The 25,894-nt window shown below is 52.0% G+C and overlaps 1 protein-coding gene across 1 annotated transcript in view; it reads left to right on the top strand.

Moving 5' to 3' along the window:
• cacng2a (calcium channel, voltage-dependent, gamma subunit 2a) overlaps nt 1-19,638 on the top strand; it is a 25,934-nt gene extending 6,296 nt beyond the window's left edge. The window contains exons 2-4 of the mRNA XM_067232028.1: nt 809-892; nt 18,416-18,556; nt 19,103-19,638. Of these exons, the coding sequence (XP_067088129.1) occupies nt 809-892; nt 18,416-18,556; nt 19,103-19,638 (761 nt within the window). The remainder of the gene's footprint in view (nt 1-808; nt 893-18,415; nt 18,557-19,102) is intronic.
• Nucleotides 19,639-25,894: the final 6,256 nt, after the last annotated feature.

The raw sequence follows: 25,894 nt of genomic DNA, 5'->3' as shown, positions 1-25,894 counted from the left end.
GCTTCTCCCAGGACAGGCTGGAGGAGGGAAAGATGGAGGAGGGAGGCAGGGATGGAGGACAGAGGGATGGAGGGAGGGAGGGAGGGTGGATGGAGGGAGGGGGGATGGATGGATGGAGAGGGATGGAGGAGGGAGGGAGGGAGGTAGGGAGGGTGGATGGATGGAGAGGGATGGAGGAGGGAGGGAGGGAGGGAGGGAGGGAGGGAGGGAGGGAGGGAGGGAGGGAGGGAGGGAGGGAGGGAGGGAGGGGGGATGGATGGATGGATGGAGGGAGGGAGGGAGGGAGGGAGGGAGGGAGGGAGGGAGGGAGGGAGGGAGGGGAGAGGGATGGAGGAGGGAGGGAGGGAGGCCCAGATAGACTGCTTCATGGATGAACCGTGGGGCTAGGCACCGAGGCTTCAGCCAAATGAACGAGCGTTAGTAGCCGAGGATCCCTCAGCACAGCGGTTGGAGTCGCTCCAGGTCTCGCCAGCTGCGCGCTCTTGTTTACAAGCCCCCACCTGCTGCTGGAGGGATCGGCACTGAGGCCTCCATCCTGGCTAGCATCCTGGGGCTCGCCTGAGCTCCGCAGCCAGACCAGAGCATGCTCTCCCCGGGTGAGAGACATCCATCCGTCCTCCTGGCGGAATGAGACTGCTTTCATCGTTGCGATTGCCAGCTGTGCAGCGTCAACACTGCATGTCCGCGTGCCACCGTTTCATGTCAAGTCCTGTGGAGAGAAGCTGCGCGGCGGCGTTTTGCTGAGTCATGTTGTCGTCCCTGGTGTGGCCACTAATCCTGTGTGTTTTCTCTCGTCTCTCTCCCTCAGGAAACTACAAAGGGATGTGTAAACAGATAGATCACTTTCCAGAGGACACCGACTACCAGGCAGACCCGTCGGAGTACTTCTTACGTGAGTCTCTTCCTCCTCCTCCTCCTCCTCCTCTTCCTCCTCCTCCTCCTTCTCTTCCTCCTCCTCCTCCTCACAGGTGTCTGTGAGCAGGAGGAGGGTGACTTTCTAACCTTCAGGCCTTACAGCCGCAACCTGGGTTCGAATCCGGGCCTTGGCCCTTTGCGTTAGTTGAGCTGTTTCACACCGTCAGCTTCCAGAGATTACCTGGTTCCGGACCTGCCCTCTTCTCTCTGCCAGAGATTCCCCAAAAAAATCAAATCTGAAAAAATCGCTATTGGCTCTCTGAAAAGTCTCAAAAAGTCGCTAGAACTGTTTCCCCTCATCCACTCATAGTTCACTTAACATGATTGGCGGCTATGACAGCACAGAAGTACAATCACACAGTTACTTTGCCGCTGCTCAACAACACAAACGGAGATGGCCAAAGTAGCAGAAACCTGCTAGATTTGTCGCTGGTCGCTAGGTAGGATTTGTTGTCGCTAGGGAAGATGGAAAGTAGCCACCAGCCCCAGCCCTAGCCCACCCCCATCTCTACCCCCAATCCCATCAAGTGATTCCTAACTAGAGGTCAGACTGTGTCCATTAAGCCAGCCAGAACAGCCCAGGCCCACTCAGAGCTGCTCCCTGTCTGCCAGTGCTGCAGATTACACCCAGCCAATTAGCCTGTTAGACTTAGCGCTCAGAGCGCCTGTTAGACTTAGCGCTCAGAGCGCCTGTTAGACTTAGCGCTCAGAGCGCCTGTTAGACTTAGCGCTCAGAGCGCCTGTTAGACTTAGCGCTCAGAGCGCCTGTTAGACTTAGCGCTCAGAGCGCCTGTTAGACTTAGCGCTCAGAGCGCCTGTTAGACTTAGCGCTCAGAGCGCCTGTTAGACTTAGCGCTCAGAGCGCCTGTTAGACTTAGCGCTCAGAGCGCCTGTTAGACTTAGCGCTCAGAGCGCCTGTTAGACTTAGCGCTCAGAGCGCCTGTTAGACTTAGCGCTCAGAGCGCCTGTTAGACTTAGCGCTCAGAGCGCCTGTTAGACTTAGCGCTCAGAGCGCCTGTGCTGGCCTGTATGTGCCAGCAGAGAGGGTTGTGATAACAGCTCTGCTTGGGACTCTATCTATGCTGGTGCCTTAACGGAGGCTGACTGGCCTTAACGGAGGCTGACCGGCCTTAACGGAGGCTGACCGGCCTTAACGGAGGCTGACCGGCCTTAACGGAGGCTGACCGGCCTTAACGGAGGCTGACCGGCCTTAACGGAGGCTGACCGGCCTTAACGGAGGCTGACCGGCCTTAACGGAGGCTGACCGGCCTTCACGGAGGCTGACCGGCCTTCACGAAGGAGGCTCCGCTTTGACGGACTCAGCCTATTCAGAAAAGACACGTCTGGAAAAACAGTGACCTATGACCACGCATCAACACATCTGTGTGTGTGTGTGTGTGAGTTGACCACTTCCTGCTCTGCAATTGGAGGAGAAGGCCGCAATGCTCCCAGTGGCTTGCCAATTAGGACACTCACATCCATAAATATTTCAGCCTCCTTCTTATATAGGTCAGGCCTCTCTCTATCACTCTCTCTACCTCTCTCTCTATCACTCTCTCTACATCTCTCTCTCTATCACTCTCTCTACCTCTCTCTATCACTCTCTCTACCTCTCTCTATCACTCTCTCTCTCTCTCTCTCTCTCTCTCTCTCTGCCTCTCACCACTCGTGGTCTGAAGTCTGACATTGTCATTTTTGAGGAGAGAAAGTGTGTCAAGATTCAAGACAGATCCATGACTGAGTATTTCTGTGTATGTATGTGTGTGTGCGTGTGTGTGTCACAAGGTCACAAGTGCTATGCTGTGTTCACACCGAACCCAAAACGAGAAAACATGTAAAGTCAATGCAAAAATCGTGTCTTTCGCGAAACATTTGTGTGACGCTGTGTTGCGAAAGTTTATCAATGTTGAGATGTCACTGGCGTTTAAAGATCCTGTAAAGCAAATTCCATGATTTGCTTCTCAGTACATTATATACGTGTGAAATGAGTTCCTGAAAGCATGTGCAAAGCGCTAAAACTTTGTCACACTGAAATGTGGAGTTAGACCGTTGAACAGTTTCTCTTCCGTTTTCAGATCAGGTTTTGTATAGGCGGAGCCAAAACCAGACCGATCTACATCACAGCGACCTGTCTACGTCAGATCACAGACGGTTGCATTCTGTTACTCAGCTAGTACGATGCAAAGACAAAGTAATTAACACATAAAACACTCAGGGCCTCATGTACTAACGCTTTTGCGCCCACTTTAGGCGAATTTGTTTCGCAATTTGCGGGTAAAAGCATGGCGAGGTATGTGAAAATTCTCCGCCTGTTAAAAGCAGGCGTAAACCAGGATGCGCCAGGGTTAGGGTGAAATGGCAGCCATAACCCCAGCAAGACCACAAGGATCACACTTTTTGAGTTGAGTGAACACAAAATCATTACGCGTTACAGATTAAGCAGCCATGCAATGTCACAGTTACTGGAAGAAATCAAAGATTACATGGAATCTCCGACTCAGTGTTCACATTCCATTCCAGCGGTTGTTAAACTCCTCGCTACATTACAAATATTGGCATCAGGATCATTTGATGGTGGCTGATCCATGATAGAAAGAGAGAAGGAGGCCCATTCAATTGCGCGTTTAAATGCTCGCAATGTACGAAAGGCGCTGATTACCCAATGGCCTGCAGGTTTCGTAAATACAACGTAAACTGAAGTATCACAGCGTGCGCAATCTGCGGGTTGGCCATGGCGCTAATAACGCTACATTTGCAAATGTACGTACATGAGGCCCTCAGAGACTGCAGGTAGGCCTGTTCTGATATCTGCAATTGATTTAGCTAGTGTTGCTGATGTTGCTAAATTCAATCAATCCGAGGGGGCGGAGCTTCAGCTCTTTCGGGCGACACGCCCCCCCCCCCCCCCCCCCCCCCCCCCCAGGCTCAAGCAGAGAAGACTGATGATTTTTTCACGATTTCAAAGCCTAATTTAACATACTTGTCTGTGTTTTTTTTCCATTTGAATTTGGATGGGTAGTTAACAACACACTCTTCTATGGTGTGATTAACTTAAAACTCATTTTCAATTCCACTTTACAGCATCTTTAAGAAGAAATGGAGGACATGAGTATTTACATTTTACATTTAGCAGACGCTCTTATCCAGAGCGACTTACAGTAAGTACAGGGACATTCCCCCGAGGCAAGTAGGGTGAAGTGCCTTGCCCAAGGACACAACGTCAGTTGGCATGACCGGGAATCGAACTGGCAACCTTCGGATTACTAGCCCGATTCCCTCACCGCTCAGCCACCTGAACCCCCTATAGAGTATTGTAGCTGTCTGTGTATGGAAGCAAACCAGTGACATGTTTTGAATTTTAAAAGATATTGAATACGTAATATAGAAATTTAGACACCACCGAATTTGTTAGTTTTGAATTAACTTCTTTAAAATTGAAATATGAATTTATTTCAATGTAAATCTCAAGGTTCAGAAATTCAGGTTTCTCAAATTTGAACAGTATCAGATCAGAAATTCAAATAGAAAAAAATTCAGGCTGCCCAAATTCGGATGGTGAAATTCAGATCCAAATTTGAGCCGAAAAAATTCAGATTGCAACATCCGGGATACCAAGGTATTGCTTGCCTGAGACCAGACCTTTCTCCTCAGACCCAGTGATTGGATGACTGATCTGCATGTATGCATGTATGACTGCCTGCAGCTACACCTGGATGAGAGGAGCCTGAGGAGAGAGGTCTGCAGTTGGACCTTTCTAGGAGAAGTGAGATGGTTTGATTGCATTCAGGCTCGATTGCCTTACCTATCCTAGTATCCCGGATGTTGCAAGCAGAATTTTCACGAATTATTTTCGTCTCAAATTATTTTCGTCTCAAATTATTTTCGTCTAGAACTATTTTCGTCGACAATTATTTTTGTCTCAATTTTTTGGGCCTCAAAGTTTTGGGATTCGAATTTGTGGGATCTTAATTTCACCATTCAAATTTGAACAGCCTGAATTTTGACTATTTCTGAAGCTTTCATTTTTTAACTTAATTTTTGGGATCTGAATTTCACCTTTCGAGTTTAAGCAAACTGAATTGCCTAACCTTTAATTTTTTGGATCGGATATTTCAATTTTAAAGAGTTTAATTCAAAATAAACAAATTCTGTGGTGTTTAAATTTCAATATGAAGTATTCAATGCCATTTAAAATTCAAAACATAATGTCACTGATTTGCTTCCATATCTGTGGGCATCTCCTCTCCTGTACAACACTACTTCATATTTGTTTACAGTAGTCATTTCGGACATGGTTGACGACAGAAAAAAAACGGTTGGCTTAGCGATTGGCTCTTATTCGCTTCATTCGCACAAATAATTTGCTTCGCGTTTGGTGTGAACACAGCATCAGAGTATAATGCTCTCTGTGACAGCTGTTTCTCCTCTAGTTATCACAGAATTATTCCATGTATCAATACACACAGAACCCTGTGTATACATACTGTACTTAACTTTGCTATACACACACCGGGTATTTCCTAAAACTTCTGTACAGAAGATGAGAGATAGCCTGTATCTGACCTGGGAGAGAGAGGGGAGCAGTTACGCAATAGCAGTGATGTCACCTCAGGTGACATCACTGCTATTGCACAGAACAGCTAGCATACAGACAGCACAGAACAGCTAGCACAGAGACAGCACAGAACAGCTAGCACAGAGACAGCACAGAACAGCTAGCATACAGACAGCACAGAACAGCTAGCACAGAGACAGCACAGAACAGCTAGCACAGAGACAGCACAGAACAGCTAGCATACAGACAGCACAGAACAGCTAGCACAGAGACAGCACAGAACAGCTAGCACAGAGACAGCACAGAACAGCTAGCACAGAGACAGCACAGAACTTAGCAGCTTTTCCAACCTCACTAAATGATGTACAGAAAGTGCACAACTCCCACAGACAACCTCCACGCACACAGAAACACACACATCCACGCATGGAAGCACACACACACACACACTGAGACATATCTGTAGCAAGCTGCTTTACACAGTGAGACCTCAGCTTCCAGTAGCAAAGCAGTTCACACACACAAACATACACACCAACACACACCCCAGACTCACACACACCACACACACACACACTCACACCACACACAGTTATATAACAGAGCCAGGGTGCTGTACAGCGTGTCGGAGCTCCCATCATCCTCTGCTCTACAGCCCTGAGCAGAGGATGGAGAGAGAGGAGAGAGAGACAGAGAAAGAGAGAGAGGGGAGAGAGAAAGAGAGAGGGGGAGAGAGAAGAGAGAAAGAGACAGAGAGAGAGAGAGGGAAGGAGGGAGAGAGAGAGAGAGAGAGAGAGAGAGGGAGGGAGGGAGAGAGAAAGAGAGAGACAGAGAGAGAGGACGGGGGGGAGAGGGAGAGAGAGGGAGGGAGAGAGAGAGGGGGAGAGGGAGAGAGAGGGGGGGGGGAGGGAGAGAGGGGGGGAAGGGAGAGAGGGCGGGAGAGAGAGAGAGGGAGGGAGGGAGGGGAGAAGAGAGAGAGAGAGAGAGAGAGAGGAGAGAGAGAGAGAGAGAGAGAGAGAGAGGAGGGAGGGAGGGAGGGAGGGAGGGAGGGAGGGGGAGGGAGGGGAGGAGGAGAGAGATGGAGGGAGGAGGAGGAGGAGGAAGAGGAGGAAAACGCCCTCTATGTAAGACTCTAATGTAGCAGGAAGTGAAATACTAAGATCCATAGGAGACTCTTTTACACAGATGATAGGAAAGGTAACACAAGCACAGGTGTGTGTGTTTGTGTCTTTGCGTGTGTAAATGTATGGATGTGTGTCTGTGCGGATTTATATGTATGTACAGTACCAGTCAAAATGTGTTATGGGTCTGTAGCTGCTGAAGGATCATATCCTGTTGAGGCCTGAGGGTTGGCTGTGCACTGGACTCTGGTCTGAACTGGCTTTAGCCGGATTCCTCAGACACAGACATCCACTGTCACATCACACAGCCCTGCGCCGCCCCACATAACTCAATGGGTCTGGGGCAGGACACCCAGGGGCACCAGGGGGCACCAGGGAAGGGTCTGTAAGCGCTCCAGAGGAGGTGGGCAGTTAACCAAGACCATGCAGACCAGACCAAACCATACCAGACCATACCAGACCAACCATACCAGACCATACCAGACCAACCATACCAGACCAAACCATACCAACCATACCAGACCAAACCATACCATACCAGGCCAGACCAGACCAGACCAAACCATACCAGACCATACCAGACAAACCATACCAGACCATACCAGACAAACCATACCAGATCAAACCATACCAGGCCAAACCATACCAGGCCAGACCATACCAGGCCAAACCATACCAGGCCAGGCCAGACCAGACCAAACAATACCAGACCAGACCAGACCATACCAGACAAAACATACCAGACCAAACTATACCAGGCCAGACCATACCAGACCAAACCATACCAGACCATACCAGACCATACCAGACAAACCATACCAGACCAGACCATACTAGGCCAGGCCAGACAAGATCACCGTGTAATTCAAGATGTCACTGTGTAATTCCAAGATGATGGCCCATGCGACAAACATCTCTCGACTGATACACAAACACATGTACATATACGCACACACAAATGCTAGAACACTGTCCGTACACACACAAGGCAGTATATGAAGAAATCATCTTAGCACAGTGGCAACACCATCTCATTAGCATCAAAGATATGCTAACATGCTTGTAAACCAAACATGCAATTTACAGGACGAATGTGGACTAGTACAGGAGCAGAGCTCCGCGTGGAGGAGTTACTGTGTGCTGTTAGCCCCGACATCTAGTTAGCCGTGGTATTTGTTGGCATGTTGTGTTTGTCTTTGGTCTGCACTAAGGAGGTCTGGCAGAGCCTGACTCTCCCACAAGTTAGTGTGTCACTGTAGCTTCATTTAGCTTAGCACAGGCACGTAAGCAATGTTTACAGTAAGTGTTAGCGAAGATATATATTAGCCCTGCTTCCGCTAATGATGGCATGTTCCTGTGCTAAGCTAGCACCCTGATTCCTGGTGGCTAGCCTGAGCTAAGCTAGCGGGGAGCCATGTTGTCATGCAGACTGGGCAGGCCTGATCTGTGGGGACATCACCAGTGGAGGGAGGGTAATTACAGTAATTGAAATGTGGTCTGTGGGGGAACCTTTAATTGTCTGAGCAGGGCTGTCATGTGAAGCGACTTCAGTGTGCAGGGATTCTTATACACAGTGCTCCAGTGACCCTTCTGTGTGTGTGTGTCTGTGTGTGTGAGCGTAGACTGTGGATTTGGGATTTTACTGTGGGAGGTGTTTTGTTAATATGATAGACGGGTAAGAGATCTGGGGTAAGAGAGTTGGGGTAAGAGAGTTGGGCTGGGGTAAGAGAGCTGGGGTAAGAGAGCTGGGCTGGGGTAAGAGAGCTGGGGTAAGAGAGTTGGAGTAGGAGGGCTGGGGTAAGAGAGCTGGGGTAAGAGAGTTGGGGTAAGAGAGTTGGAGTAGGAGAGTTGGAGTAGGAGGGCTGGGGTAAGAGAGCTGGGGTAAGAGAGTTGGGGTACGAGAGTTGGAGTAGGAGGGCTGGGGTAAGAGAGCTGGGGTAAGAGAGCTGGGGTAAGAGAGTTGGGGTAAGAGAGCTGGGGTACGAGAGTTGGAGTAGGAGGGCTGGGGTAAGAGAGCTGGGGTAAGAGAGCTGGGGTAAGAGAGTTGGAGTAAGAGGGCTGGGGTAAGAGAGCTGGGCTGGGGTAAGAGAGCTGGGGTAAGAGAGTTGGGGTAAGAGAGCTGGGGTAAGAGAGTTGGAGCAGGAGGGCTGGGGTAAGAGAGCTGGGGTAAGAGAGCCGGGGAAAGAGAGCTGGGGTAAGAGAGTTGGAGTAAGAGGGCTGGGGTATGAGAGCTGGGCTGGGGTAAGAGAGCTGGGGTAAGAGAGTTGGGGTAAGAGAGCTGGGGTAAGAGAGTTGGAGCAGGAGGGCTGGGGTAAGAGAGCTGGGGTAAGAGAGCCGGGGAAAGAGAGCTGGGGTAAGAGAGTTGGAGTAAGAGGGCTGGGGTATGAGAGCTGGGCTGGGGTAAGAGAGCTGGGGTAAGAGAGTTGGAGTAGGAGGGCTGGGGGTAAGAGAGCTGGGCTGGGGTAAGAGAGCTGGGGTAAGAGAGTTGGAGTAGGAGGGCTGGGGTAAGAGAGCTGGGGTAAGAGAGCTGGGGTAAGAGAGTTGGAGTAGGAGGGCTGGGGTAAGAGAGCTGGGGTAAGAGAGCTGGGGTAAGAGAGTTGGAGTAGGAGGGCTGGGGTAAGAGAGCTGGGCTGGGGTAAGAGAGCTGGGGTAAGAGAGTTGGAGTAGGAGGGCTGGGGTAAGAGAGCTGGGCTGGGGTAAGAGAGCTGGGGTAAGAGAGTTGGAGTAGGAGGGCTGGGGTAAGAGAGCTGGGCTGGGGTAAGAGAGCTGGGGTAAGAGAGTTGGAGTAGGAGGGCTGGGGTAAGAGAGCTGGGGTAAGAGAGCTGGGGTAAGAGAGCTGGGGTAAGAGAGTTGGAGTAGGAGGGCTGGGGTAAGAGAGCTGGGGTAAGAGAGCTGGGGTAAGAGAGTTGGAGTAGGAGGGCTGGGGTAAGAGAGCTGGGCTGGGGTAAGAGAGCTGGGGTAAGAGAGTTGGAGTAGGAGGGCTGGGGTAAGAGAGCTGGGCTGGGGTAAGAGAGCTGGGGTAAGAGAGCTGGGGTAAGAGAGCTGGAGTAGGAGGGCTGGGGTAAGAGAGCTGGGGTAAGAGAGCTGGGGTGAGGTGAGATTAATAAGCGTTTGTAGTATTAAATCAATGGGCCTGAAAGCTGAGGCACCTGATTAGCATGGCCCTGTCCCCCTGTCCTTCACACCAGCACATTCACGGCTGGGGGAGGCTGATTAAGAGTCCATGCTAATTTCCTCTCAATGCTGTCAATGAGAAAGAGAGAGAGACGGAGAGAGAGAGAGAGAGAGAGAGAGAGGGAGGGAGGGAGGGAGGGAGGGAAGGAGGGAGGGAGGTGACGGAGGGAGACGGTTCAGAGAGATGCTGTTGTCAAGCAAACTCTTTGCATATTCATGTCAGTGTGTGTGAGTCCCCAGCACCGTCCGTGTGTGGTGTCAGAGTGTTTGCGTGTGTTCTGTACGTGTGTTCTGTACGTGTGTTTGAAGGGTGTCTTCCACGGTAGCTTCGTGCAGGGCTGTGTTTAGGCCTGTTTTCAGAACAGGGTCAGCCTGTTTTCAGAAGTGCCAGCTGTCAGTCGCAGGCCTAAACTGTACATGTGCCGATCGATACGGTCCACATCCTCCCCTCTCGATACGGTGCACATCCTCCCCTCTCGATACGGTCCACATCCTCCCTTCTCGATACGGTCCACATCCTCCCCTCTCGATACGGTCCACATCCTCCCCTCTCGATACGATGCACATCCTCCCCTCTCGATACGGTCCACATCCTCCCCTCTCGATACGGTGCACATCCTCCCCTCTCGATACGGTCCACATCCTCCCCTCTCGACACGGTCCACATGCTCCCCTCTCGATACGGTGCACATCCTCCCCTCTCGATACGGTGCACATCCTCCCCTCTCGATACGGTCCACATCCTCTCCTCTCTACACGATGCACATCCTCTCCTTTCAACACGATGCACATCCTCCCCTCTCGATACGGTGCACACCCTCCCCTCTTGATGCGATCCACATCCTCCCCTCTCGTGCCCTCTTTCTCCGCAGGTGGGCTGGCACGCATGCTGCCACTCACAGGCAGGACAGCACCAACCACACACTACTGCTACCAACCTGATAGGAACAGGGCAGACAGGCAGGCGGGTTGGTGGACAGACAGACAGACACAGGCAGGCAGATAGGCAGATAGGCAGATAGGGAGACAGGCAGGGAGACAGGCAAACAGACAGACAGGCAGGCAGTTAGATAGGTGGCGAGGGATGCGCTTAGTGTTTATGACCTCAACCCAAATCAAAACGATGACTCGGTGGCTAATCACTGTGCTCCCCAGGGCGTGTGTGTGCGAGCGCCAGTGTGTGTGTGTGTGTGTGTGTGTGTGTGTGTGTGTGTGTGTGATTAGTGCTCGGCCCCTTTCATGTGAGCCGCCTGTGAGAAGCCTTCTGAAGCCCACCACTCCTCCGAGGTCGCCGCTGTCCTCGACTGTTAGCAGGAAGGAGAAAGCCTCCACCCAGCCAGCACCACCCTCCACCCAGCCAGCACCAACCTCCACCCAGCCAGCACCGCCCCTCCACCCAGCCAGCACCACCCCCCACCCAGCCAGCACCACCCCTCCACCCAGCCAGCACCACCCCCCACCCAGCCAGCACCACCCCTCCACCCAGCCAGCACCACCCTCCACCCAGCCAGCACCGCCCCTCCACCCAGCCAGCACCACCCCCACCCAGCCAGCACCACCCCTCCACCCAGCCAGCACCACCCCCCACCCAGCCAGCACCACCCCTCCACCCAGCCAGCACCACCCCCCACCCATCCAGCACCAACCTCCACCCAGCCAGCACCGCCCCTCCACCCAGCCAGCACCACCCCCACCCAGCCAGCACCACCCTCCACCCAGCCAGCACCGCCCCTCCACCCAGCCAGCACCACCCCCACCCAGCCAGCACCACCCTCCACCCAGCCAGCACCGCCCCTCCACCCAGCCAGCACCACCCCCACCCAGCCAGCACCACCCTCCACCCAGCCAGCACCGCCCCTCCACCCAGCCAGCACCAACCTCCACCCAGCCAGCACCACCCCCACCCAGCCAGCACCACCCTCCACCCAGCCAGCACCGCCCCTCCACCCAGCCAGCACCGCCCCTCCACCCAGCCAGCACCACCCCCACCCAGCCAGCACCACCCCTCCACCCAGCCAGCACCACCCCCCACCCAGCCAGCACCACCCCTCCACCCAGCCAGCACCACCCCCCACCCATCCAGCACCACCCCCCACCCATCCAGCACCACCCCCCACCCAGCCAGCACCACCCCTCCACCCAGCCAGCACCACCCCCCACCCATCCAGCACCACCCTCCACCCAGCCAGCACAACCCCCAGCCAGCACCGCCCCCCACCCAGCCAGCACCGCCCCCCCACCCAGCCAGCACCCCCCCCCCCCCCCCCCCCCCCACCCTCCTCAGAGGAACACTCTCCAGGACAGCTAGATTTGGCGACTTTTTACCTTCCCTAGCGACAAAGAATCTAGCGACTGGCGACAACTCTGCTGACTTTCCGTTGCTTTGGAAATCTCTTTGTTGAGCAGCAGCAAAATAACTGTAATTGTACTTCCATGTTGTAATAGAAAGTCACACCCACACCCCAACCCACCACCACACACACACACACTCACACACACACACACACACACACACACACACACACACACACACACACAGATGCACACACACATTCACAAGCACACACAGACCCACCACCACACACACACTCACATGCACACACAGACCCACCACACACACAGATACACACATACACACACAGATACACACACTCAAATACATAGGGTGCCAGAGTGCATTCTGGCAGAAGAAATGTTATTCCAGAGTCTTACTGCAGTCCCCTGGAGCATGTAACATATCATACTGAACTCTCCCTCCAAGAAGCCTTTCTAGTCCTTCCAGCCTATCCTCCACAGGAGCTGAACCACCTCCTTAGTGTGTCTGTGTGTGCCTGTTTGTGTGTGTGTGTATAAGCCTGTGTGTGTGTGTGTGTATGAGCCTGTGTGTGTGTGTGTGTGTGTGTGTGTACGAGCCTGTGTGTGTGTATGAGCCTGTGTGTGTGTGTGTCTGTTCCTCCCCTTGGGAGCTTCCATGTTCAAACATACCCCTGCAGGCAGGACCCAGAGAAGTGTTAGGGCCCTCCAACATGGGAGGAGGAGATGTGAATCTCCCTGTTTTGGGTGACGGGGTCTCCAGGTTAGTGCTGCAGGGGCCTTCCCTGCCTGGGGGCATGGTTATCACTCTGCCTCTCAGGGTCTCTCTGTCTCTCTACCTCTACCGCTTTCTCTCTGTCAATCTCTCTCTCTGTTTCTCTCTCTACCTCTCTCTGTCTCTCTCTACCTCTCTCTCTCTGTCTGTCTACCTCTCTCTCTCTACCTCTCTCTCTACCTCTCTCTCGCTGTCACTCTCTTTTTACCTTTCTCTCTCTGTCTCTCTCTCTGTCTCTCTCTACCTCTCTCTCGCTGTCTCTCTCTACTTCTCTCTCTGTCTCTCTCTCTGTCTCTCTCTCTGTCTCTCTCTCTACTTCTCTCTCTATCTCTACCTGCCTTTCTCTCTCAGGGTCTACACCTCTCTCTCTCCCTCTCTCCCTCCCTCTCTCTCTCTCTCTCTCTCTCTCTCTCCCCCCCCCTCTCTCTCTCTCTCTCCCCTCCAGTCTCACTGTAACACATGAAGCACTCTGAGTAGCGCTTGTCTGAATTTCATACATACTGAATGTGAACCTTCCCTGACATGTTCAATATCAGTAGTAGAGCTGAGAACATTCCGGCATGAAGAACCTCCAGGGACGCCGGCCGTTCTCCGGAGGTGCAGTGTGGTCAGCCAAACCCAGCGGCGCTTGGCAGCCCGCTCCCGCCGCATTGCATTCTGGGAGGTCATCACAAAGGTCACTGCATGTTTGAGAGCACTGCCATGCATGGATGTTGGAATATATGAGACTAGAGAAACGCTGAAGGCTGTCCACTCCGTTTCTCCGCCGACGCGAGCTGGAAATCCTGCCTCGTGAACACAACCCTGCTGTCATGGTTCCCCTGGTGTGTGGAATCTACCCGCACCGAGGAACAAGGAGCTGTTGTTCCTTTTACAAAATATTTGTTTTCATCTTTGATTAAAACGACACCGTCAACCGCCAATTAATGATGATGTCGAAAGCTTCTCTTTTTACACAGCACGGCATCTTTCACCCAACGACTATCGACCTCCGTCTCCAAGAAAGTCAAGCTAAATGATTCAGCTAAACCCTGATGCTAAGCGTGGTCCTATTTCATCCCTCTATGAGCAGGCCTGCCTAGTAACATAGTCTGGTCCTATTACTTTCCTCCACAACGTCACCTTGAGAGCCGAAACCATTAAACACTCTCACCGTCAACAATCAATAGATTTGGCTGGGACCTCCTCCTGCTTTTGCCTGTGGGGATGCAGCTGATGGATGAGAGAGGTCTCTGGTTACCTCTCCCAGGTAATGGGCTGTGGCGGCTCACGTCAATATCGCCAGGGTTAACTGTGGCCAGGATGGAGGGATGGGAAAAGAGGGGCGGGGCCACGTCTCTGGACAGTTTAATATTTAATCACCCTGCCACCTGTAACTTTATACCACGCAAGTCCCTCTGCTCAGAGGAGGCGATGAGGAGAGAGGGAGGGCGAGGGGGGAGAGGGGGAAAGGGGGAGAGGGAGGGGGGGGGGGGGGGAGAGGGGGGAAAGGGGGAGAGGGAGGTGACGGGTAGAGAAGCTGAGGGGGGGAGGGGGAGAGGTGGGAAGAAGAACAGGGAGAGCTCTCCCAAACTGCAGACATCCTCTCAGACGGAACGACAGTTTAGAGAGAAAGGAAAACAGAACACAGAGGACGTGCTGGAGATCAGCAGGGAGTGAAACTGCTGTTCATCATGTGGAGAGGAGCTCATATGCATGTCTGTGAGACAGCGGGGGGTCTACCAGTCAGAGAGAGAGGGGGAGAGGGGGGAGAGGGTGGGAGAGAGAAGACCCTCCCAGTTGTGGACATCAGAGGTGGTACCACAGGTCCAAAAGTGGTGGGGAGAAAATTTGGGAACCATCTGCACTGACAGTTTTTTTTTATACGGTCTATGCTCGATAGCGTTAGCAGTAATGAGTTGTTGAGAGGGGTGGTGATGCTCTGACCCTGGGCCAGGGTTGGCTGTAGCTAGGAGATCACTGTGACTGACAGGTGCATTCACTTGTTACAGTCAGCGTTGAAGTAGTGCGTTATAGTCAACACTACAGAGTGGCTAAAATTAAAAGTATGTTATCAACTTGTTCAATTGCAAGATGAAAGAAAGATTTTTTTTCCAGTGTCAGTGTCTGTGCTGTAGTGAGAGACTGTGTCTGTGCTGCAGAGAGAGACAGTGTCTGTGCTGTAGAAAGAGACAGTGTCTGTGCTGTAGAAAGAGACAGTGTCTGTGCTGTAGAGAGAGACAGTGTCTGTGCTGTAGAAAGAGACAGTGTCTGTGCTGTAGAGAGAGACAGTGTCTGTGCTGCAGAGAGAGACAGTGTCTGTGCTGCAGAGAGAGACAGTGTCTGTGCTGTAGAGAGAGACAGTGTCTGTGCTGCAGAGAGAGAGACAGTGTCTGTGCTGCAGAGAAACAGTGTCTGTGCTGTAGAAAGAGACAGTGTCTGTGCTGCAGAGAGAAACAGTGTCTGTGCTGTAGAGAGAGACAGTGTCTGTGCTGCAGAGAGAGACAGTGTCTGTGCTGTAGAGAGACAGTGTCTGTGCTGCAGAGAGAAACAGTGTCTGTGCTGCAGAGAGAGACAGTGTCTGTGCTGCAGACAGACACAGTGTCTGTGCTGTAGAGAGAGACAGTGTATGTGCTGCAGAGAGAGACAGTGTGTGTGCTGCAGAGAGAGACAGTGTGTGTGCTGCAGAGAGAGACAGTGTCTGTGCTGTAGAGAGAGACAGTGTCTGTGCTGCAGAGAGACAGTGTCTGTGCTGCAGAGAGACAGTGTCTGTGCTGCAGAGAGAGACAGTGTCTGTGCTGTAGAGAGAGACAGTGTCTGTGCTGCAGAGAGAAACAGTGTCTGTGCTGCAGAGAGAGACAGTGTCTGTGCTGTAGAGAGAGACAGTGTCTGTGCTGCAGAGAGAAACAGTGTCTGTGCTGTAGAAAGAGACAGTGTCTGTGCTGCAGAGAGAGACAGTGTCTGTGCTGCAGAGAGAAACAGTGTCTGTGCTGTAGAGAGAGACAGTGTCTGTGCTGCAGAGAGACAGTGTCTGTGCTGCAGAGAGAGACAGTGTCTGTGCTGCAGAGAGAAACAGTGTATGTGCTGCAGAGAGAGACAGTGTCTGTGCTGTAGAGAGAGACAGTGTCTGTGCTGCAGAGAGAGACAGTGTCTGTGCTACAGAGAGAAACGGTGTCTGTGCTGTAGAGAGAGACAGTGTCTGTGCTGCAGAGAGAAACAGTGTCTGTGCTGTAGAGAGAGACAGTGTCTGTGCTGCAGAGAGACAGTGTCTGTGCTGCAGAGAGAGACAGTGTCTGTGCTGCAGAGAGAAACAGTGTATGTGCTGCAGAGAGAGACAGTGTCTGTGCTGTAGAGAGAGACAGTGTCTGTGCTGCAGAGAGAGACAGTGTCAGTGCTGCAGAGAGAGACGGTGTCTGTGCTGCAGAGAGAGACAGTGTCTGTGCTGCAGAGAGAGACAGTGTCTGTGCTGCAGAGAGAGACAGTGTCTGTGCTGTAGAGAGAGACAGTGTCTGTGCTGTAGAGAGAGACAGTGTCTGTGCTGCAGAGAGAGACAGTGTCTGTGCTACAGAGAGAGACAGTGTCTGTGCTGCAGAGAGAGACAGTGTCTGTGCTGCAGAGAGAGACGTGTCTGTGCTGTAGAGAGAGACAGTGTCTGTGCTGCAGAGAGAAACAGTGTATGTGCTGCAGAGAGAAACAGTGTCTGTGCTGTAGAGAGAGACAGTGTCTGTGCTGCAGAGAGAGACAGTGTCTGTGCTGCTGGACGGTGGTTACTGCAGAGCCAGCTGAGGGGAAGTGATGACAGACCAGCCAGAGAAGCTGGCTGGTTCACTGACTGTGTAACTGTCTGTCTGTCTGTCTGGCTGGTAGGCTGGCTGGCTGGCTGGCTGGCTGACTGAGTTAGGGGGGAGAGCAGGGGGAGGGGGTGAGAGGGGAAGGGGGAGGTCACAGGGCAGCAGCAGCTGAGCGTGCAGATTGGTGTCCAGGGTCCTGGTGGAGGAGCGTCCTGGCTTACATTTACATTACATTTACTTTTATGCATTTAGCAGCCACTTTTATCCAAAGCGACTTCCAAGAGAGAGCTTTACAAAAGTGCATAGGTCACTGAACATAACAACAAGATAGCCCCAAACATTGTGGGTAACCAAACATGAAGTATACATTATGAAAACCAAATAAGTCCCAAAGGGAAGAACCATAAGATTATGTAGTTAGACAAGTTACAATTAAACAGCATGAACCTTAAAAGTGCAAGAGTGTACCTGTGGAAAAAGCAAGCAACAATAATATAATTCACAGCGAGTACAATAATTTAAAGTCAGTTACAGCTAACCAACAAAAGCAACAAGTCTCTCAATAAGAGTCATTGTGATCCTGGAGGAAACTAACATCAGGTCCAGCCAAACATTCTTAAGTACTGTTGTACTTCCTGGGTCTATACCCCCAGCCTGGGTCTATACCATTAGCCTGGGTCTATACCCCCAGCCTGGGTCTATACCACCAGGCTGGGTCTACACCACCAGCCTGGGTCTATACCACCAGGCTGGGTCTACACCACCAGGCTGGGTCTATACCACCAGCCTGGGTCTATACCACCAGGCTGGGTCTATACCACCAGGCTGGGTCTATACCCCCAGCCTGGGTCTATACCACCAGCCTGGGTCTATACCACCAGGCTGGGTCTATACCACCAGGCTGGGTCTATACCCCCAGCCTGGGTCTATACCACCAGCCTGGGTCTATACCACGAGGCTGGGTCTATACCACCAGCCTGGGTCTACACCACCAGCCTGGGTCAGCACTTCAGCAGAGAGACACGGAGGTGCTGAGCCAGCAGACCAAGCGAAGTGGTGAAAATTTAACCAGCCTGATGAAAGTTTAAGTGTGCATGTTAAACAGGATGAGGAGAGAAGAAGGAGGGGGGGGGGGTAGAGGAGAGGTGAGAGGGGGGTTAAGGGTAGAGGAGGGGGGGGGGGGTTAGGGGTAGAGGAGAGGTGAGGTGAGGAGGGGGGAGGTTAGGGGTAGAGGAGGGGTGAGGAGGTAGGGGGAGGAGGGGAGGGGGGGGTTAGGGGTAGAGGAGAGGTGGTAGGAGGGGGGGGTTAGGGGTAGAGGAGAGGAGGTAGGAGGAGGAGGGGAGGGGGGGGTTAGGGGTAGAGGAGAGGTGAGGAGGTAGGAGGAGGGGAGGGGGGGGTTAGGGGTAGAGGAGAGGTGAGGAGGTAGGAGGAGGGTGAAATGGACAGAAGGATGAACAGACGTCAGAAGCAGCACCAGGCCTGGTCTGTCAGGTCCAGTCAGAAGGTTCCTCTGCTCCTGGATCAACGGTGTTCTGACAGGCACCACACACACAGGGGGATTTGAACCCGGTCACACTCCCTTTCTCACGCAAACCGATCATCTCAGTTAGCAAACTGAGATTGAACCTGCTTGTTCTCTTTCTTCCTCTCTCTCCTATCTTCTTCCTTCATCCTCTCCCCTTCCTCCTGTCCTCCGCATTTTGCTGCTTTTTATACTAACTCTTTCCATGCGTTTCTCAACTCCCCTCTCCCCCCTCCCCTCCCCCCTCTCCTCCCCCCCTCCCTCCCCCAGGTGCGGTGAGAGCCTCCAGTATCTTCCCCATCCTCAGTGTGATCCTGCTCTTCATGGGAGGCCTGTGTGTCGCCGCCAGCGAGTTCTACAAGTCACGCCACAACATCATCCTCAGCGCTGGCATCTTCTTTGTGTCTGCAGGTGAGCTGAGCAACACACACACACACAGAGAGAGAGACAGCGTTCATCGTGTCGCCGTACAGGAACACACAGCAGAGCTGTGCAGCGACAGAGAACATCCTGCTCTGCCCTGCTGGCCGTCTGCAGTACTGCAGACACACTGTCTCCTGGCCGTCTGCAGTACTGCAGACACACTGTCTCCCTTTCCATTCTTCCTCCTTTCTCTTCCTGACTCTAGGCGTTGCTAGGCTGAAAGCTATCCACAGGGAGTCAACTCTAAAAATACGGTGTCCCTGACATACATTCCCACTGATCCATCACTGCGGCCACGCCCTGTCACGCATTCCTGACAGTGTGACTAAAGCAAGCAGTCAAACTATGTGGTGTATTTATACATAGACTAGGACTTGACCCCAGACTAGGATTTGACCCAAGACTAGGATTTGACCCCAGACTTGACCCCAGATTAAATCGTGTTAGGTTGCAGTCCAAGGATCTGCCTCAGGGGATGAATCCATACTCACACACACTCTCTATTCCCTCTCCCCCTCCCCCCTCCCCCCCCAGGCCTCAGCAACATCATCGGCATCATTGTCTACATATCGGCCAACGCGGGCGACCCGTCCAAGAGCGACAGCAAGAAGAACAGCTACTCGTACGGCTGGTCCTTCTACTTCGGCGCGCTCTCCTTCATCATGGCCGAGATGGTGGGCGTGCTGGCCGTGCACATGTTCATCGACCGTCACCGGCAGCTCCGCGTGGGCGCCCAGGCGGCCGACTACCTGCAGGCGTCCGCCATCACCCGCATCCCCAGCTACCGCTACCGCTACCGGCGGCGCTCGCGGTCCTCGTCCCGCTCCACGGACCCCTCCCCCTCCCGCGACGCCTCACCCGTGGGGCTGAAGGGCTTCGGGGCGCTGCCCTCCACCGAGCTCTCCATGTACACGCTCCCCAGGGACACCGTCAAGTCCAGCGGGACGCCCACCGCCACCTACAACTCAGAGAGGGACCCCGGCTTCCTGCAGGTCCACAACTGCATCCCCAAGGACCTGAAAGACTCAGCCCACACCAACACAGCCAACCGCCGCACCACACCTGTGTGAGCCGCACAACACCTGTGTGAGCTCTGTCCGGGGGGGGGGGGGGGGGGGGGGGCGCTGGGGAGACCCAGGGAAACCCCCGTCTCCCTGGCTGTCCGACACACCACAGGGTCCGAGGGCAGCCTGTTTATCCAGATTGAGGATCTTTTTTTTGCTCCGCTGCATGATTTTCCCATCTTCCAGTGTTTTAGCGGGCGTGGGGAGTGTCTGTCGGGGGGGGTGGTGGAGCTGGGGGAACAGGGTGTCTGGAGAGAGAGAGAGTTTCTGCCGGGGTGAGTGAGGAGGTGGAAACTGCAGGGAAGGGGTACATTGAAAAGATTTAAGCCATTATTTCATGACATTATTTTGGCTTGACCCCACAGTTTGGATGGAGAAACGAATCAAGCCGCCCCTCCCTCCTCCCCTCTTCACCTCCTCCTCCCCCCTTCACCTCCCCCTTCACCTCCCCCTCCCCCCTCCGTAGTTGTAGCCATATTTATCCATCTCATCTCTTTACTTTTTGCATTAAAACTGTGAACGGTTGCAGTTTTGGGATTTGGTAAGAATTAGCCCAATCTGTCAACTCTAACAAAGGTACTATATATATATATATGTATTACTTTTTATAAATAAATTAAGTTAATAATCAAGAGATACAGGCTTTACTGAAGCAAAAAAACAAACAAGTAAACTAAAGCTGTTGGTAACACGAGAAAGGACTCTTTAAGATCTGCTGGAAGGACGAGCGACTGGTGTTCCACCACCGAGCTGCTGACGTCAACAAGAGACACATGCAGACCAGACAATAGAAAAATATCTATTCTTTTAATAGAACCTTCTCGCCTTTTTCTGAGTCCCCTTATTCGCTTTCTTTTTTGTGGGAGGGGGAGGGGGGGTGTCGTCACGGGAACGTTGAACCCCCTCAACAGGAACAACCAATCAGGGGGTCGAAGTGGACGAGAAGCTAAAGACTAATAACTCGACTTCCAAGAAAGGAAGGAAGGAGGGGAGAGGAAGAGGACGCCAAACACAAAACAAAAACTTGAGAAAAAGAACAAGTTAAATATGAAATAGTACAAGAGAAGTTAAATGACTCACAATTTCAGAAATTAAATGCATGCTATAAAATTACAGCGAATCTGCTCTTGAGAAACTTAAGTTTTAAAGGATAACGATTATTATTAAGGGGAAAAAAGCAAAGACAGTAACGTTTAAAATATTAATGTTTTCATGTGTACTTTTCTCGTATGTTTTTGTTTATTTATTTACGTCATTTTATCTTTTATGCTTTTACGAAACAAACCAAACAATCTACATTGAACAAAATTGCTTTTTAATGGATTGGTTTCTTTCTTTATGAATATACAAATATATATATGTATGTATGTATTTATTTAATTTTTCAAATTCACACGGCCTTAGTCATTTCTTTCTTTCTTTTGATTTTCAACGTGTTGTTCAAATTGAAAATGAAATCTTTAAAGGTGCCAAAACCGAACAATCCTTCATCACTTGGATGCATCAAACCCTGAAGAATAAAATACAAACCCTACGGGAACAAATTAAGTCGTCTCTGAGTGTGTCTCTAGCGTTCCACACACACCAGCCTGGTGCTTCGGGAGTGTGTGTGTGGGTGTGTTTAAGAGTGTGTGTGTGTGGGTGTGTTTAAGAGTGTGTGTTTGTGTGTGTGTGTGTGTGTGTCGTTCATCACAGTCTTGTTCGTGGAAATGTTTTGTACTTTTTTTGTAAAGCACTGAGGAGGATTCAGAAGATGAAACCTTCAGGACCATCCTGTTGGGGATAGGCATCGGCCGTTATCAGATTTTGACGGTATGATGACCTTGAGAAAAAATACCACGGTTTTATGGTATCAAGGTATTGCGATTACAGCTCAAAAATATTTTGGTTGAACACAATATATTTTATTTTTAAGCAACATATAAAATTGTTTGAAGAGCAGTAAACATGTCATGTTGAATAGTTCAATTCTTAGTTGTAGTTTTTTTAACTAAAAAGAAAAATACATAATTATTGTTTTAATTAAACTTCTACACACACAGACAGTGGAAGACTTACATAAAAGTATATACGATAAATCAGCTAAATGTAGGCCCGAATCTTTGTACTAAATCGCTGAAATTGAGTAGCAGGGCTCTCAAGCTTTGTCAAAAGTTTGACGTGAGATTACCATATCATGTATCTTATTGTCTGGTTTTTACCTCTGTATAACTCGAGACAACTATCAACTCCGAAGAAATCTGCGCTGAGAAATGGTTGAAATGTGTGAGTCTCACAGAAAATGCCTGAGATTTGATAGACCTGTAGTAGGCTAATCTGCTCTTCCCCAGACAAATATTTTTCTATGGCTCTGGTGTGACGTAGGCTAACGTGAAACTAGCTGATGCTAGCTAGTTAATTAGCTGTGTTATCTGCCTCAGTCGGTAGCATGCCAATAGTACTGTACAAAGTTTATTTCACCACTGCTAAACACGCTAACTCTGTTAACTTGTTGCAACCGGAGGGTTACTTTCTCCTCTGCTTAAAACCTGAGGGATTCCTGCACTTTCCGTCTTTGAAGAGACATAAAAAACAGCTCATACCACAGCAACGGTATAACGGAAAATTACAGAGGTAGGCCTATTGAAACCCTGACTTACCGCGGTATACCTTGAAACCGGTAACCGGCCCAATGCTTAGTTGGGTACTTGTCTAGTAAGGAACCCAGGTATTTAATAACAGCAGAATCGTCTCTCCAGGTCGGTCTGTGTAGCACTGCATCTGACACCTCCCATCACCGGGCCTAATGAACCGCTCTGGCTGGGCTGGAAGAAGGTGAAGGTGTGTGTGTGCGCGTATCAGAGAGAGAGTGTAAGAGTGTCTGTGTGTGTGCGTATGTGTGTCAGAGAGAGAGTGTAAGAGTGTCAGTGTGTGTGTGCGTGTGTGTGAGAGAGAGAGAGTGTAAGAGTGTCTGTGTGTGTGCGTATGTGTGTAAGAGTGTGTGTGAGAGAGCAACTGAGAGAGCAAGTTTAAGAGTGTGACCTGTCGGACTTGTTTTCGAAGGACAAAATCGTGTGATTCAACGCCACCATGATCTGTGAGTGTGTGTGTAGTGTGTGTGTGTGACAGAGAGGGAGGGACCTGAGTGGGGAAGGAAGTCTTCTGTCGTACAAAACGAGAACCTCATGTGTCCTGGTGACACCCTGAAGTGTCTCTGACCAATCAAGTGAGGAGGCCAGCGCTTCCATCACCAGGAGGGAACTCCAAACTGCTTCTGTCAAAGTGCTGAGATCTCAATTCACCGTTATCTGACTTCACTCACAAAAGCCTCTCTCCATAAATTTATGGATGGAATATGTCAACGAAGCACTCTGTACGAATAGTGCTTTTAATGTACAGCACTTTTTTTTTATTATTCAGAATTCATAACCAGTAGGCCGTTTCCAAGGTTGGGCTGCATGAAGCTCAGAGGAGGAGCGTCTGGAGAGACTGACATCGGCATAAAGGAACATCTAGCTTTGCTAGCCAGTCACTTTAATATGTCACTTTAATATGTTTAGCTGCAGACCCGGCCTGACCCAGCTTCATCCCCGCTTCATCCACATCTTCAACCTCCGCCCGCCTGCCCCTTCTCCTCCCCTCTTCCCTCCCCCCTCCTCCTCCCCCCTCCTCTGCACCCCTGCGGTGAGGAGGAGGGGGGAGGAGTCTTTCAGGCTCATGGATTTTGAAAGACAGAAAAAAAGGGAGAGGGAAAAAGAGAGAGATAAAGGGGGGCAGCAGCAGGTGAAGAAAAGAAGTCTGAGTGTGAGGAGGAGAGGAAGGATGGAGAGGGGGAGGAGAGGAAGGATGGAGAGGGGGAGGAGGAGAGGAAGGATGGAGAGGGGGAGGAGGAGAGGAAGGATGGAGAGGGGGAGGAGGAGAGGAAGGATGGAGAGGGGGAGGAGGAGAGGAAGGATGGAGAGGGGGAGGAGGAGAGGAAGGATGGAGAGGGGGAGGAGGAGATGAAGGATGGAGAGGGGGAGGAGAGGAAGGATGGAGAGGGGGAGGAGGAGAGGAAGGATGGAGAGGGGGAGGAGGAGAGGAAGGATGGAGAGATGGAGGAGAGGGGGAGGAGGAGAGGAAGGATGGATGGAGCGGGGGAGGAGGAAGAGAGGGGGGAGGGAAGAGGGTAGGAGAAGGGGCAGGCGGAGGGGAAGGAGGGAGGAAGACTTCTGTGCCCCTTCACTCTTAATGAGCTCATTACGAGAAGGTTCTCTGTGGCTCCCTCTCAGCAGGGGGTTGGGGTCTGGAGTGGGCAGCCCACCCCGTCCTCTCAGCAGGGGGCTGGGGTCTGGAGTGGGCAGCCCACCCCGTCCTCTCAGCAGGGGACAGGGGTCTGGAGTGGGCAGCCCACCCCGTCCTCTCAGCAGGGGACAGGGGTCTGGAGTGGGCAGCCCACCCCGTCCTCTCAGCAGGGGGCTGGGGTCTGGAGTGGGCAGCCCACCCCGTCCTCTCAGCAGGGGGCTGGGGTCTGGAGTGGGCAGTCATGCCCTTGAAGAGGCAGAACCAGTTCCTGGCAGTCTGACCGAGTTGAACATTCCGTGGTGATGTCACTGTGAGCGCTGGAATGTGCTCGGCGCTAATACTAACGCTAATGCTGACGCTAACTCTAATGCTAACACTAAAGCTGACTCTAATGCTAATGCTAACGCTAGCTCCATTCATGAAGCACTGCCTTGCCATTCCAGCTCCACACGCCTCTCATAGGCTGACGTTCCATGCTTGGTTGCTTGGATACAGGGTGCAGGGTGTCATTTCTGGAGCATGAGGAGGAATTGAGAAAAATATTTCTGTGTGTGTTGTGTATGTGTTCAGTGGGCACAGGAATTATCTTCTTACTGGATGTCCCTCAGTGTGTGACTCTTTCCCTCTCTCTCCCTCTCTCTCCCTCTCTCTCCCTCTCTCTCATTCCCTTTCTCTCTCTCTCTCTCCCCTGGTGTGGTGATCAAAGTGCCTGGTGTGTCTGCAGTGCTGTGTGATCACAGCACCAGAGGGGGGAGGCGGGGGAGGGGGGGGGGGCAGTGGAGCAGGGAGGCTGAGGAGACGAGACCAGAGGAACAGACTGTCCCCTTCTGGCTCGTAACACCAGGAGCAGAACCTCTGAAGTTGTCTCGGTGTGTATGGCGGTCTCCCAGGTTACAAACCCTAATCAAACCAGCTGTCCCCCACATCTGACTTCCTGAAGCAGGGCTCTGGGGCCCCCAGGGACCCAGGCACGCCTCCTGAAGTCCCCACTTTCATCCGTCCCCAAACACAGCCAGATTGGGAGGAGAGGACGCTGAACCCAGTCCTGGAGGAGGAGGAGAGGATGGAAGAAAAGAGGAGGAGGACAGGATGGAGGAGGACAGGATGGAGGACAGGATGGAGGGGGAGGACAGGATGGAGGACAGGATGGAGGAGGACAGGATGGAGGAGGAGGACAGGATGGAGGACAGGATGGAGGAGGACAGGATGGAGGACAGGATGGAGGAGGAGGACAGGATGGAGGACAGGATGGAGGAGGACAGGATGGAGGACAGGATGGAGGAGGAGGACAGGATGGAGGACAGGATGGAGGGGGAGGACAGGATGGAGGACAGGATGGAGGAGGACAGGATGGAGGACAGGATGGAGGAGGACAGGATGGAGGACAGGATGGAGGGGGAGGACAGGATGGAGGACAGGATGGAGGAGGAGTCAAAGAAACCTGGGTAGGGCAGGAGCTGTGTTGTAGAGCTGCTCTAACAGGTTAGCGCCAATGCTTGAAATGTATGTTGTTTGTTAGGTGTGTGTGAGAGGGAGAGTGAGAGAGAGAGGGGGGGGGGGGGGGGAGAGAGAGGGGGGGGGGGGGGAGAGAGAGAGAGATGTGGCCTCTTGTTTGTGCTGACCAGAGAGCAGTTGCTGACTGTGCTAACCCTGGGTTATTTCTGGGTCATGGAGAGTTGCTTGACTACAGAGAGCTACCCAGGCTTCTCTCCCCTGACGCCACAACGACAAAACGCCAGAATCTGTTCTCTGAGAAGAGAAACCAGCATTGTCAGGCGATGACAATAATTAGATGCTTTGTTACTGGAAATGCAACTAACAACCACCATGTAGGGGTGAGTCAGGAAACGTGAGAGAACTGTCACAATACTGCTTCAACAAGTTGTAACAAGCAATATGGGGAGAAAAACACCCCCAAAAAACGGTTGGCCTCCTCTCAAAAAGAGTCAAAGTGCCAGACAGCAGACAGGGCTCAGGGAGAGGAGGGCCGGGCTGGGGA

This window comes from Osmerus mordax, chromosome 3, assembly GCF_038355195.1.
Source record: "Osmerus mordax isolate fOsmMor3 chromosome 3, fOsmMor3.pri, whole genome shotgun sequence".
Classification (NCBI taxonomy): domain Eukaryota; kingdom Metazoa; phylum Chordata; class Actinopteri; order Osmeriformes; family Osmeridae; genus Osmerus; species Osmerus mordax.
The sequence above is the reverse complement of the archived record's forward strand: the minus strand, read 5'-3'. Positions and strand labels throughout refer to the sequence as shown.